Source organism: Engraulis encrasicolus, chromosome 3 (assembly GCF_034702125.1).
Source record: "Engraulis encrasicolus isolate BLACKSEA-1 chromosome 3, IST_EnEncr_1.0, whole genome shotgun sequence".
NCBI classification, from domain to species: Eukaryota; Metazoa; Chordata; class Actinopteri; order Clupeiformes; family Engraulidae; genus Engraulis; species Engraulis encrasicolus.
This window is the reverse complement of record NC_085859.1, coordinates 56,297,854-56,310,353: the sequence shown is the minus strand read 5'-3', so window position 1 is coordinate 56,310,353 and position 12,500 is coordinate 56,297,854. Positions and strand designations below refer to the sequence as shown.

Here is a 12,500-nt window from a genome sequence, read left to right as displayed (position 1 = left end):
TAGGGCTTCCGCACACCGGCTCCGACAAAGTGCTGAGCACTGCTCAGCTAAAATTCGATTCCATTGTTTTCAATAGAACCACGCACACTGGCGCCGATGTCCGCGGACATTCGCCGATGTCGGGTGGCAATTAGAGACAAGTTCTATTTTGTCGGCGCCGCCCATTGACTATCAATGCAATGTTCGTGTGAAATTGGGTTTGGGGGTCCGAATTCTGTCGGAAGCAAAAGTGCGCCACACTTTCTATTTTTTGACAAAATAGAACTTGTCTCTAATTGCTATCCGACCTCGGCGAATGTCTCCGGACATCGGCGCCAGTGTGCGGGGTTCTATTGCAAATAATGGAATCGAATTTTAGCTGAGCAGTGCTCAGCACTTTGTCGGAGCCGGTGTGCGGAAGCCCTGACTTGAATTTGAATTTAGTAACTTACTCATCAGGTTCTTTCCATTATGCTTCCTCCTGCCCTTCCTTGTGCTCGTGGCCTCGTGATGACGTCGCGAGGCATCATGGACGACGGATGGTTAGCACAATATCTCACAAAGGCGCAATTCTAAGGTCCTTTTTTCGTTGTGGCTAGACTGACAGCGGGGGAAACGTTATTGTTTTCTCCACGTAGGCCTAGGCGGGGAATCGGAGAATGGTGAGGCCATTAGCACAGGAGGATGTGAGTTAGGATAATGGCATGGGCTCATGGTGTGTGTTTTCTGTCTCTGCTTAGGAGATGGACCCTGCCTGGGCTACAGGAAACCTGGCCAACCGTACCAGTGGATCTCCTACACAGACGTAAGTCATCAGCTTACAGCCATTTTAGATCACAACTTTAAGATCAGATGGCAGTCATCTGAAGATCTAGATCTGGACTAGATCTTTGACTCTGAGCCGAGTTAACACAGTCTTTTATAGACCTTTACATTTGGATGTTTAATTAACACCCGCAAACTGGCCAAATGCTGGTAAAAATTGGCTGCTAGACAAGAAAGCTTACTAGCCAATTCGACCCATTACCGAGTGTGCTTGAGTGTGTTAGAGCCCTGGAAATATTATTTTTAGGATTCCTTTTGCCGGGTGCGTAAGAGTAGATCCACTGGGTCACCAACATATGGAGACAAAGACGCTCCTGCGCAATTCACTTGAGGAAAGTCACAGACCGAAAAGTAAAAGTAAGTAAAGTAAAAACTCTGCAAATGTGAACAGTGTGCGGCAGCTTCTTAGTCTCGAGCCCTGGAAATAGCCATCTGCAACGTGAGGTTGCAGTTAAATGAAAGAGAGTAACCACCGTCTTAGCAGCATGCGTTAGTGACTTTTTCGCTAAGATAAGATAAGATAGCATAAGATAAAACTCTGTCTGTTACACATGAAACAGAAAATTGTCTCCAGTCATTCACACAGACATTAAACAAGTCACAACACAACATAACAAGACAAGACAATACATGTATGCTGAGGCTAGATAGCTGGTAATGTTCATCTTGTTTTGAGTAGGGCTACAGCTGAGACGTGTAGTGTTGACCTGATGGAGGCAATTGGAAAGGAGTGACGTGAGGAGGGATGAGAGGGGTTTTCTGTTAGAGAACTCCTATGTATTGCCTTGTCTGATGGCTTTCCTGATCACTGCAAACTAGCATAATGCATTGCTTTCAGGGCTTCATTCAGGTATGGATTTTTGCGAGAAGTTGGCTCTTCTGAAAAAAAACCCACAGCTCACATAGTTTGCTAGACTGTTGATAGAGGTTGTACTGTGTTCCACAGGCGAGAATGTGAAAAGTAGTTGGCAACAAAAGAAGGAGAGCAAGAGAGTTACCCAACACAGCAGGTCCGGGAGCCGTGTAATGCACTGCGCTGAGGAGAGAAAGGCAGCGTGATGATGTGTAATGGCCACCAATTTTGTCCCTGTCCATCAGTAGCCCTGTTATATGCCATTACACACACACACACACACACACACACACACACACACACACACACACACACAGACACACACACACAGCTATGCCCAGATGGCCCAGTGGCGTTCAGTGTAACTCTAAAGAGACGTTTTATGTCATCCAAGCCATCGTACCATCTCAGTAATGTTGCCCATCTCCTGCCAAATGATATGGAACTAAACAGTGACATCAGTTTCCAAGTCACCTTTGCCCTGATTCTCTCTCTATCTCACACACACACACACACACACACACACACACACACACACACACACACACACACACGCACACACACACACACACACACACACACACACACACACACACACACACACACACACACACACACACACACACACACACACACACTAATACTCAGACAGTAATGGCATGTGACATCTGTGCATAATGTAGTCAGAGTGTATAACATGTTTAAATTGCCACTAAATGTAACTTTTAGGTGTATTTCCAGCTTATGAATAATGAGTTCTGTTAATGAGCACTGTGGTCGCCTGAAACCCCCAATGGCCACACACACACACACACGGGTGCACAGAAACACACACACACACACACACACACACACACACACACACACACACACACACACACACACACACACACACACACACACACACACACACACACACACACACAAACACACATGTGCGCGTGTGTGTGCACATTCACACACGCTCATATGTGCACAAAGGCACACACACACACACACACACACACACACACACACACACACACACACACACACACACACACACACACACACACACACACACACAAACACACATGTGCGCGTGTGTGTGCACATTCACACACGCTCATATGTGCACAAAGGCACACACACACACACACACACACACACACACACACACACACACACACACACACACACACACACACACACACACACACACACACACACACACACACACACACACTGCTGCCGCTGCTGCTGATGTGGTAATGGGCACTATGCTGTAATGATTTCTGGGGCGCCGGCTGCAGATTGCTCCTCTGTCTGACCCTGTCTCGTCTAGGCAGACACCTCTGTCTGCAAAGCTGTCACTGAAATTCTGTGTGTGTGTCTGTGTTTGTCTGGGTACCTGTATTGTGTGTCTGTGTGTGTGTGTCTGTGTGTCTGTGTCCATGCGTGTGTGCGTGTGCGTGTGCGTGTGCGCGCGCGCGTGTGTGTGTGTGTGTGTGTGTGTGTTTCTGTGTTTGTCTGGGTATCTGGTGTGTGTGTCTGTGTGTGTGTGTGTGTCTGTGTGTGTCTCTGTGTGTGTGTTTCTCTGTGTGTGTGTGTGTGTGTGTGTGTGTGTGTGTGTGTGTGTGTGTGGCACAGGTGGCAGAGCGGGCTCAGGTGCTGGGATCCGGCTTGCTGGCCAAGGGCTGCCAGCCCAACCCCAACCAGTTTGTGGGCATCTTCGCACAGAACAGGCCTGAGGTAAGCATGACTGACACACACTGTCTGTCACTCTCTCACTCTCACTCACTCACTCACTCACTCACTCACTCACTCACTCACTCACTCACTCACTCACTCACTCACTCACTCACTCACTCACTCACTCACTCACTCACTCACTCACTCACTCACTCACTCACTCACTCACTCACTCACTCACTCACTTCAAACCTGTGAGTGAGAGAGGACTAAATTGATTACTCAGTTTTCTTTGTTTTCCCCTCATAACCTGCAAGCTTAGCTTTATACCACATAGTTCCTCTTTGCCAGCCCCAGTGTAGGCTTGCCATACCTGGCGTATAAAAATGAACAGAATGACATTCGTGCAGGTGTAATCAAAACAACGCGCCTGGCCTGTGTTCTTGCCTGGCTTGCTCATAACCCAAGAATGTGGGAGGTGACTTGTAGCTGGCAGATATGTAGTTGACAACCGTTAACAATTGCAAGGTATGATACAGCCTCTCTTGCATGTATCAAGTACAAGTGTAAGAAAGTATGTATCAACATGTAACATTGCATACTTACACTACAGTGTGCCTTAGGGTTAAGATTAGGTATGCACAGCGTACGTACCTAGTCTTACATGTTGATACATGTAGTTGGAAAAAGACTCCGTATAATAAAGTGTTCCCCAGACCTCCACAGCACTAAAGAGGCTTTATTACATTATATGATATTACATTATACTGAGCTGACGCTTGTATCCAGAGCGACATACACCTATTTAGGTTCAGGGTGTTGGTTACAGGCTCTGGAGCAATGTGGGGTTTGGTGCCGTGCTCAAGGGCACTTCAGCCATGGATGAAGGTGCTGGCGAGGGTGGGATTTGAACCTGCAACCCTGTGATCTACAGCCTACTGCCCCATTGCCAACCCTACTCTTCTACCTACACTTGCGTGCTCTGCCATGGATGAGTGCACTGTATTTCCCCGCACTTAACCGGTTCCTTTTTATGTTCTGCTGTGCAAATTGCTTTGAATAGGCGCATGTTAAGTGTAAAGTAATCATGTAAAGTATTCATCTGTTTGCCGTTTGGTGCAGGATTCAGTAGAAATATCTATACAAAAGGCTGTCTGATGAAGGTCTAGCACTGAAAGCTTGCAAGTCCAGTAAAGCTTTGCACAAAAACAGACGTGAAGTGTGCGGATTGTCTCCTTTTTTGTGTAAAGTAATACTAACCCCAACTCCGATGAAGTTGGGATGTTTGGTAAACAGTGAATAAAATCAAAATGCTATCATTTTCAAAACACTCAATCTATTCATTAGATGGAGAATAGTGAAAAGACAACATATTAAGTGTTAAAACCGAGAAAAAATATTGTTTTGGGGGACATATGTACTCATTTCTAATTTGAGAAATCCAACACGTCTCAAAAGAGTTGGGACGGGGACAATAAATGGCAGCAAATGTCGAGGAAGACTAAAAACAAAACAAAAGACAACACTTAACAGTTAAATACATTAACCGATGAGATGATTTTATATGAAAAACAGTGTTAATTCCTATCTTGGACATGATTTCACCAGCTTAAATGGTGGGTGTATTCCTTGTCATGTTTTGCAATGTTTTCCTTTCTGTAGTGCTTACAGTGTGACAGGTCTTGACCAAAAACCCACCATTTTATCACCTGCTGGTCCTTATGATGGAGCCAAACTGTTAAAACATAGTAGAGAATGCAATTTGACCTTACTATGTGGCAGTAATCGAAGCTCTCCCTTCAAAATATAATGCATGAGTGGCTTTTCATGCTGTTTAAAACCCATTTATACCATTCAGCACTGTATTTAACTCTACAGATGAGTGAGAACATCTTAACCAATGCACTACTGCATCCGCATGCCATCATGGAGGCTGACTTTTGAAGCTAGCACTAACACAAGTTGGATGGTCCATTTTCACTGTAGCACAGGATGTGCAATGCTCTATTATTGTAAAAAAGAATGGACTTCTACAACTTCTGCTGACTTCTTTAAGCAAAGGACAGTTTCCCATGTCTTCTGGGTCTATTTCAAGTGAGCTCAGGTGCTTAGGAGAATGTTAAACCCCTGTGTCATTTTCATGCATTAAGCATTCTTAATATGGTCAATTTTCAATAGCTCTAGCACTCCAGGAATTAGAGTGAGACTACAGCCAATATATATTTCATGATGTCATGAACCTATACAATGATTTTATTAACAAAAATATGTCTTATATACACTCAATCGTGGTAAATCAAAGGGAATTCAAAAATGTATGTAATAACTATGGTAATTATTCCCTTTGCATCTTTAATTCTGAGTGACTCAGCCTCTCTGTGATGATCTTATACCTGGACACCTATATTGTCCGTCAGTACAATTCATTTTGAAATGTTCTTCTTTGTTGTTTTATCTTATTTGGATGTTTACTAAATTTCACTGATCCCCGTCCCAACTCTTTTGAGACGTGTTGGATTTATCAAATTAGAAATGAGTACATATGTCCCCCAAAACAATATTTTTTCTCGGTTTTAACACTTAATATGTTGTCTTTTCACTATTCTCCATCTAATGAATAGATTGAATGTTTTGAAAATGATAGCATTTTGATTTTATTCACTGTTTACCAAACGTCCCAACTTCATCGGAGTTGGGGTTTGTACAATGCAATACAATCACAGTGTTGTAACCATAGCGCTTTGTCTCCCTCTGCTGGTGAAAGTGGGTGATTGCAGAGCTGGCGTGCTACACCTACTCCATGGCTGTGGTTCCCCTCTACGACACACTGGGAGTGGAGGCAATGGTACACATCCTGGACATGGGTGAGTTGTTGACACGCACGCACGCACACGCTCAGCATGCAAACACAGGGAAGCACATAGAGGAGTGTTTTTTCTGTTGTTGATGCTGTTGTGCTGGTTCCTTTTTAAAGGTCACGCCATGGTAGATTAATGTTGCAGTTTTGTATGTACTGGTAATCAGCTTTTCTCTTTCTTGTCTTCTATATCATATTTCTTTCTTCATTTTCATTCTCTCTCTCTCTCTCTCTCTCTCTCTCTCTCTCTCTCTCTCTCTCTCTCTCTATATATATATATATATATATATATCCTTCTTTCTCTCCATTTCTCTCCACCCTCTCTGCTCTCCCTAACTCTCTCTACCTATCTTCCCCCATACTCTCTCTCTCTCCTCTTTCCTCTCTCTTCTTCCTCTCCCTCTTCATATCCATCCCTCATTACTATTTCTCTTCTTCTCCATCCCTCCCTCTCCCTTTTCATCTCCACCCCTACCTTTCTCCTCTCCCTCTCTCTCCATCCATCCTCGTGCTCTCATTCTGTATGTATTTCTCTGTCTTTCTCTTTTTCTCTCTCTCTCTCTTTCTTTCCTGCTCTCTTTCTTTCTTTCTTTCTTTCTTTCTTGCTCTCTCTCTCTCTCTCTCTCTCTCTCTCTCTCTCTCTCTCTCTCTCTCTCTCTCTCTCTCTCTCTCTCTCTCTCTCTCGCTCTCTCTCTCTCTCTCTCCCCCCCCTCTCCCTCCATCGCAGCTGAGATCAGCCTGGTGCTGTGTGATAAGGAAGAGAAGGCCGTGGCTCTGCTGGCCAATAAGGAGGGGGGCCTGACGCCCAGCCTCTCCTGCCTGGTGCTCTTCAACCCCTTCAGTGAGGCGCTGCTGACGCGCGCACAGCAGTGTGGGGTGGAGCTCTTACGACTGGAGGAGCTTATGGTCAGACACACACACACACACACACACACACACACACACACACACACACACACACACACACACACACACACACACACACACTTGCGTCTGTTATCAATCAGTGTAAAGAAGGCAGTGTGTGTGACATTTTGTTTTGCATCATTCTCTTGAGTTATGGCTGGCCTTTCAGCTATTTACCACAGGGAATGTATGCAACTCAAAACCTTTGAGATATTTGTCATTTGTCGTCCCTTTCAGTAATAATAGCAGCTGCAACACCATTTCAGAGGAAAGCATTCTTACCATGCCTTTTCACACAGCTTGTTGACATGGGCATTTTTGATTGCAGGATTTGGGACGCCAGAATATTCAACCTCCAGTGGTGAGTGCACATTCAGCAGCTGTATGATATTTAAATACATTCTTTCTAGGACTTTATAAACTTTTAAGACACAAAGAAAATGAAGGTAGAAAGAACCAACACTGAGAAAGTGGCAAGGTCAAGTTAGTCAAGTGCCTACTGGAGCCCAGAAATGATCCCCTGTAAAACTGATCTAAAGAATGATATATCTCAGATTGTCATGTCATGGAATTAAGTCTTGATGTTTGTACAATCTTAATCATTCCCATTGACCTCAGTAACCATAGTAACATGTGACATGTTTATGGTGGGATGTGGTGTCTTGTCTCCTGTCAGCCTGTGACATAACCATAGTAACAGGTGTTTATGGTGGGATGTGGTGTCTTGTCTCCTGTCAGCCTGTGACATAACCATAGTAACAGGTGTTGTGGTGGGATGTGGTGTCTTGTCTCCTGTCAGCCGTAACCATAGTAACAGGTGTGTATGGTGTGATGTGGTGTTGTCTTCTCTCCCCTGCAGCCTCCTCAGCCTAATGACCTGGCTGTGGTCTGTTTCACCAGCGGCACCACAGGTCAGACCACTGGGCCATCCTTAGCCCAAATTATGTTGTTTTTGTTTTTGCTGAGATTTACCACTTCATGCAGGTTAACCTAGCCAGGTTTATCACTTAACCATGGGGGTTTAAGAACATGGTTAAGTGATGGACCAGGGTTAGTTCACCTACAGGAAGTAGTACACCTGCTAATAGATATACCTGCAGGCATCATTTAATTAAGAAAATGAGGCCTCCTGGCTCTTCTATTAGATGATTTACCTCTACCCCAAGGTTAACATAGCCCCTTAATGCACACCGTATCTCCAGTGAAATGCTGTAACAATAAATGAAGAGTTAAGTACCATAGTACTACACTACTATGACATAACACAGGGCCTTTGTAATGCACTACGACTTGGTCATTGCCATTGTCGTAACAGCAGATTTATAACGCTGTGTCTAAACGTGTTAACCTGGTTTACTACTGGACCAGCTTCTTGGTGTACCCCCCATGTTCTTGGTGTACTCTCCTGTTTTCATATCCTGTATTTCCCCTCTAATGTGTGTCCCAGGGAAGCCTAAAGGAGCCATGATCACCCATGGCAACATTGCCTCCAACACATCCTCAGTCATCAAGATCCTGGAGGTCAGTCTGCTCAGACCAAAACTGGACACATACAATACATGCACCAACATACTTGATGCATGTTCACAAGAATATAGGAGTTGCTTAATTTTCCCTGTCAATAGAAAATTACATGACATCCTTTAACAAGGTGTTCACCAACGTTTATTGTCTTCTGCACCCTCTAAGCCTCTGTTTTATATCATGAATACCCCTCTTGCTCATGGCATGTCCTCTATCTCAATGTGACTATACTTCATTCATTTCTGATCAATTTTTCCACGAATCCCCTGCAGTGTACACTGTCTTAAGAGAAAATGCACAGTGTGTTGTAAGATGGTAAACTCTTAAGGTGGGCTTAAACTACACGACTTTTACACAAACGTTACCCCTCAGGACCATCACAAGTTTCCTTCGTCGTGCGCAATGTCCTAAAATAGAATTTTGGCAGTTAAAATAGTTGCTGACCGTAAATCCTCGATATCCAGCATGTTTGATATTTTCATCTGGAAAAAGAGCATAGGGCATTGTGTCCTTGTTTATGATTAGAGATAAGATCGGCAGTTGCAATTGTGTTGATGTGTGCGGCACAACCCAACGTCTAAATTGGACAGTTTTAAAGTTGAGTAGTTTGAGCCCAGCTTTAGTTAAGAAATTCCCCTGATTCTAACAGCCTTTTCCCTCCTCTCACCTCCCACCTCCCCTCACAGGGCTACTTTGTGATTCGTCAAGAGGATGTGTCAATCTCCTACCTGCCTCTAGCTCATATGTTTGAGCGAATGATTCAGGTACGCAACTGCTAATCTTTCCTCCTCCCCAGCTGTGTCAGTCTATGCGTTTACATGAGACACTTAAGTCCGATTTAACTCACTTTAAATTAGTGGTGGGCCGTTATCGGCGTTAACGTGCTGCGATAATGTGAGACTCTTGTCGCGCGATAAAGAAAATATCGCACGTTAATCTATTCTCAAAATATGGGTTTGGAGTTTGGGTATGCACGTCACCATAGCGTTTGATTGACAGACTGCGCAGACTGCGCTCCAGTCGCTTCTCCTCTCCACCTGTTGCCTCAGCAGATCTACTAAATATGAACAGTGTTTTCATGCTGAAAACAGTAATCTCTCTGCTGTGGTAGGTGTTGTTTGAGTGTTTTTTGCATAAGCGGTAGACCAAAGAGACGTTATTGTTTGAGGTGAAGCATAGAGAGACATTATTGTGTGCGAGTACCAGCCCGACATATAATAGCCTTCATTTCCTCACGCATTGCATGGAACACATAAACAACCTCCAGAAATCTTGCCTATGCCATAATTGCAAAACATTCCGTGCAATATGCATTTTGAAGAGTTTCAAACTGAAACTGTCAATATCTACTCTCGCTGAATTGTTTGCGTAATTGTGTTGTTGTCGCGCATTTGCGACTCAGTAAGATACAACAGACGGTAATAAAACTCGCGGTTGTCGCGCTTGATTTTTTTTTTTGCAAACTGAATTAATTTCGAGTTGTAACTCTCTGGCATTCTAACTCTGAGAACAACTGTCAGGTTTGGCCGTATTCTAATTTCTCTGGTTTGGCCAAATCGCTGTGGGCCAGTGCCTGTGTGCCTGTGCTTCTGCTGTGCCTGTTGCGCACAGAGCTCCTCCCTCTCTTAAAGGAGCTGCCGCTCTTCTTAACAGTCAGTGGCAGATTCTCTCTCTCTCTCTCTCTCTCTCTCTCTCTCTCTCTCTCTCTCTCTCTCTCTCTCTCTCTCTCCCCATTAGAAATAATTAATTGTTGCGGTAATTTTGTTTAAATAGCCTTAATGTTTGATAGATTTATCTGTATTTGCCTCTTCAACTTACAGCGCTGTTTATTTTGAAATTTCAGTATATTATAACTGTAAATGCTTCCTAACATATTCAACACACTTTACTAATAGCCTATTGCAGTGATTTTTTTTTCATCACCAACATGACCATTTTTTGAAGATGAGATGCATTTTTGAAAAAAGAGATGAGCTCTGGCCTAATCCGCCATCTGTCTTAAGAAACACCAAGCATTTTTCGGCATTATTTCGCTACCGTGCCTATTCTGAATGAGCCATTTTGATATAGATTAATCTAGATTAATCTAGATTAATTTCATAATTACAGTGAGATTAATCTAGATTAAAACAATTAATCTATGCCCACCCCTAATTTAAATATGATTAAAACTTAATTCCACTCTAAAAATATCATGTAAACACTTACCGAACAGGATTTAAAGGGACAGTTTGGTCAATTTCAACATGCAGTTGTAATGCTCACACTACCCTGGACTTGTCAGTGCCTGAGATTTTTTTTTCTTCTTCTTCAGCTGTTTCCGAGATCCTGGTCATTGTAATGGGGGCAGCTCTTTGTTTACATTTCAAAAAAACATTTTTATTTATTCCCAAAAACATCCAAAAGGTTATAAAACATCAGCAGACAACTAGCAAACAGCAGTACCTTTTGGGAAAATATTTGGAGTTGGCCTATGTTTCATTTTTTTAAAATGTAAACAAACGCTGCCCCCATTAGAATTGCTCATATCTCGGAAAGGGCTGAGCCGAAAAATGTGGCATCACCAGGTACTGACAAGTCAAGGGTAGCGTGAGCAATACAACGGCATGTTGAAATTGACCAAACTGTCCCTTTAAGTTTATTCCGATTTAAACTTAAATCCGATTAAAGTGGGTGGTTTATTCCTCTTTTAAATCCGATTAAACACGTTCCTCTGTCATGTAACCTTTTATTCGGAATTACAATAAATCCAGTTGTTCCACGCATGCTCGTTGACCACATGATGGCGCCAAGAGACCGTGCTCTTTGCCAGTGAGAAAAACATGGCGGCACTTCCTGTTGATTTTCACATGAATGTTTTGCTTAATTTAAAGTCCCTAAGCGACTATAAATGTTGTGGCTTCCATATATTGATGTAAAAGTGCCCCACGAAGTAATGAAGCACAACAAAGTTACTCCACATTACCATTTGACCACTCGTTTTTCTATGCTTACAGGGTAGCTAATGTAGCATTGTAAATGATCCAGGGAGAAAGGGGGAAATGTTGTGATTTCAGTCCGCCTGAGGCAACGATTTTCGTGGGGAAGATGACCTGCATCTCGGTGGCATTGGACCACGCCCCCGTGCCTTATTTGGCTCGCTCAGCACGTGCGTCCTCAGTCCAATCGCAATGCTTTATTTTCCCCAGACGTTTAATCGCATTTAAGTGAAAGTGCCATGTATACACATCGCAAAATAACTCTTAATCCGATCTATTTAAATCGCATTTATTAAATCGGACTTAAAAATATCATGTACACGTAGCCAGTGTTGCCCTTTCACAAGTCAACCAGAAATTCATGACATCATCATACTCAATACTTGAAAAGTGCTCAGAGAGCGCACCTCCACCCTCTGATGGACAAAAACACACATGCACCGCGAACTAATGAATGAACAGACGAACACACAATAAACTCAGACGATTACACAACATCCTTTACGGAAGCAATAAAACACATCCCTGCTTGTGCTAGAAATGATAGTATAATGCCCCGTGTACATCGGGAGCGACCAACGCGAATGAAGCGACGGAAGTCATTCATTCTCTATGGAGGGTGCGCGACCAGCGCTACCGGAGCGAATTCGCCAGGGGCGAAGCTTCTTGAGCGACCAGGGCGACTTTTGACGATTAAACTCAAGCTAATCTTAAGCGAATTCGCTATGACGCTGTTCGGCGAAAACCAATCGGAACGTTCATATCGACGAATGTCCCAGGCTGTCAAGACAGAGCCGTTATGTGATTAGCTGAATCAAACATGTCAGTGCAGCGTCCAGAGCGAATAAAACGAATTCATGGCGAAACTTCTTCAACCACCCCAGCTACCCGGTCGCGTTGGTAGCGC

The 12,500-nt window shown here is 43.6% G+C and overlaps 1 protein-coding gene across 1 annotated transcript in view; it reads left to right on the top strand.

Annotated features, from left to right (window-relative positions):
• The window catches only part of acsl2 (acyl-CoA synthetase long chain family member 2), a 41,179-nt gene that overhangs the window by 20,496 nt on the left and 8,183 nt on the right, over positions 1-12,500 (top strand). Inside the window, exons 4-11 of the mRNA XM_063195750.1 lie at positions 720-784; positions 3,287-3,388; positions 6,093-6,192; positions 6,913-7,091; positions 7,420-7,452; positions 7,951-8,002; positions 8,539-8,612; positions 9,302-9,379. Of these exons, the coding sequence (XP_063051820.1) occupies positions 720-784; positions 3,287-3,388; positions 6,093-6,192; positions 6,913-7,091; positions 7,420-7,452; positions 7,951-8,002; positions 8,539-8,612; positions 9,302-9,379 (683 nt within the window). The remainder of the gene's footprint in view (positions 1-719; positions 785-3,286; positions 3,389-6,092; positions 6,193-6,912; positions 7,092-7,419; positions 7,453-7,950; positions 8,003-8,538; positions 8,613-9,301; positions 9,380-12,500) is intronic.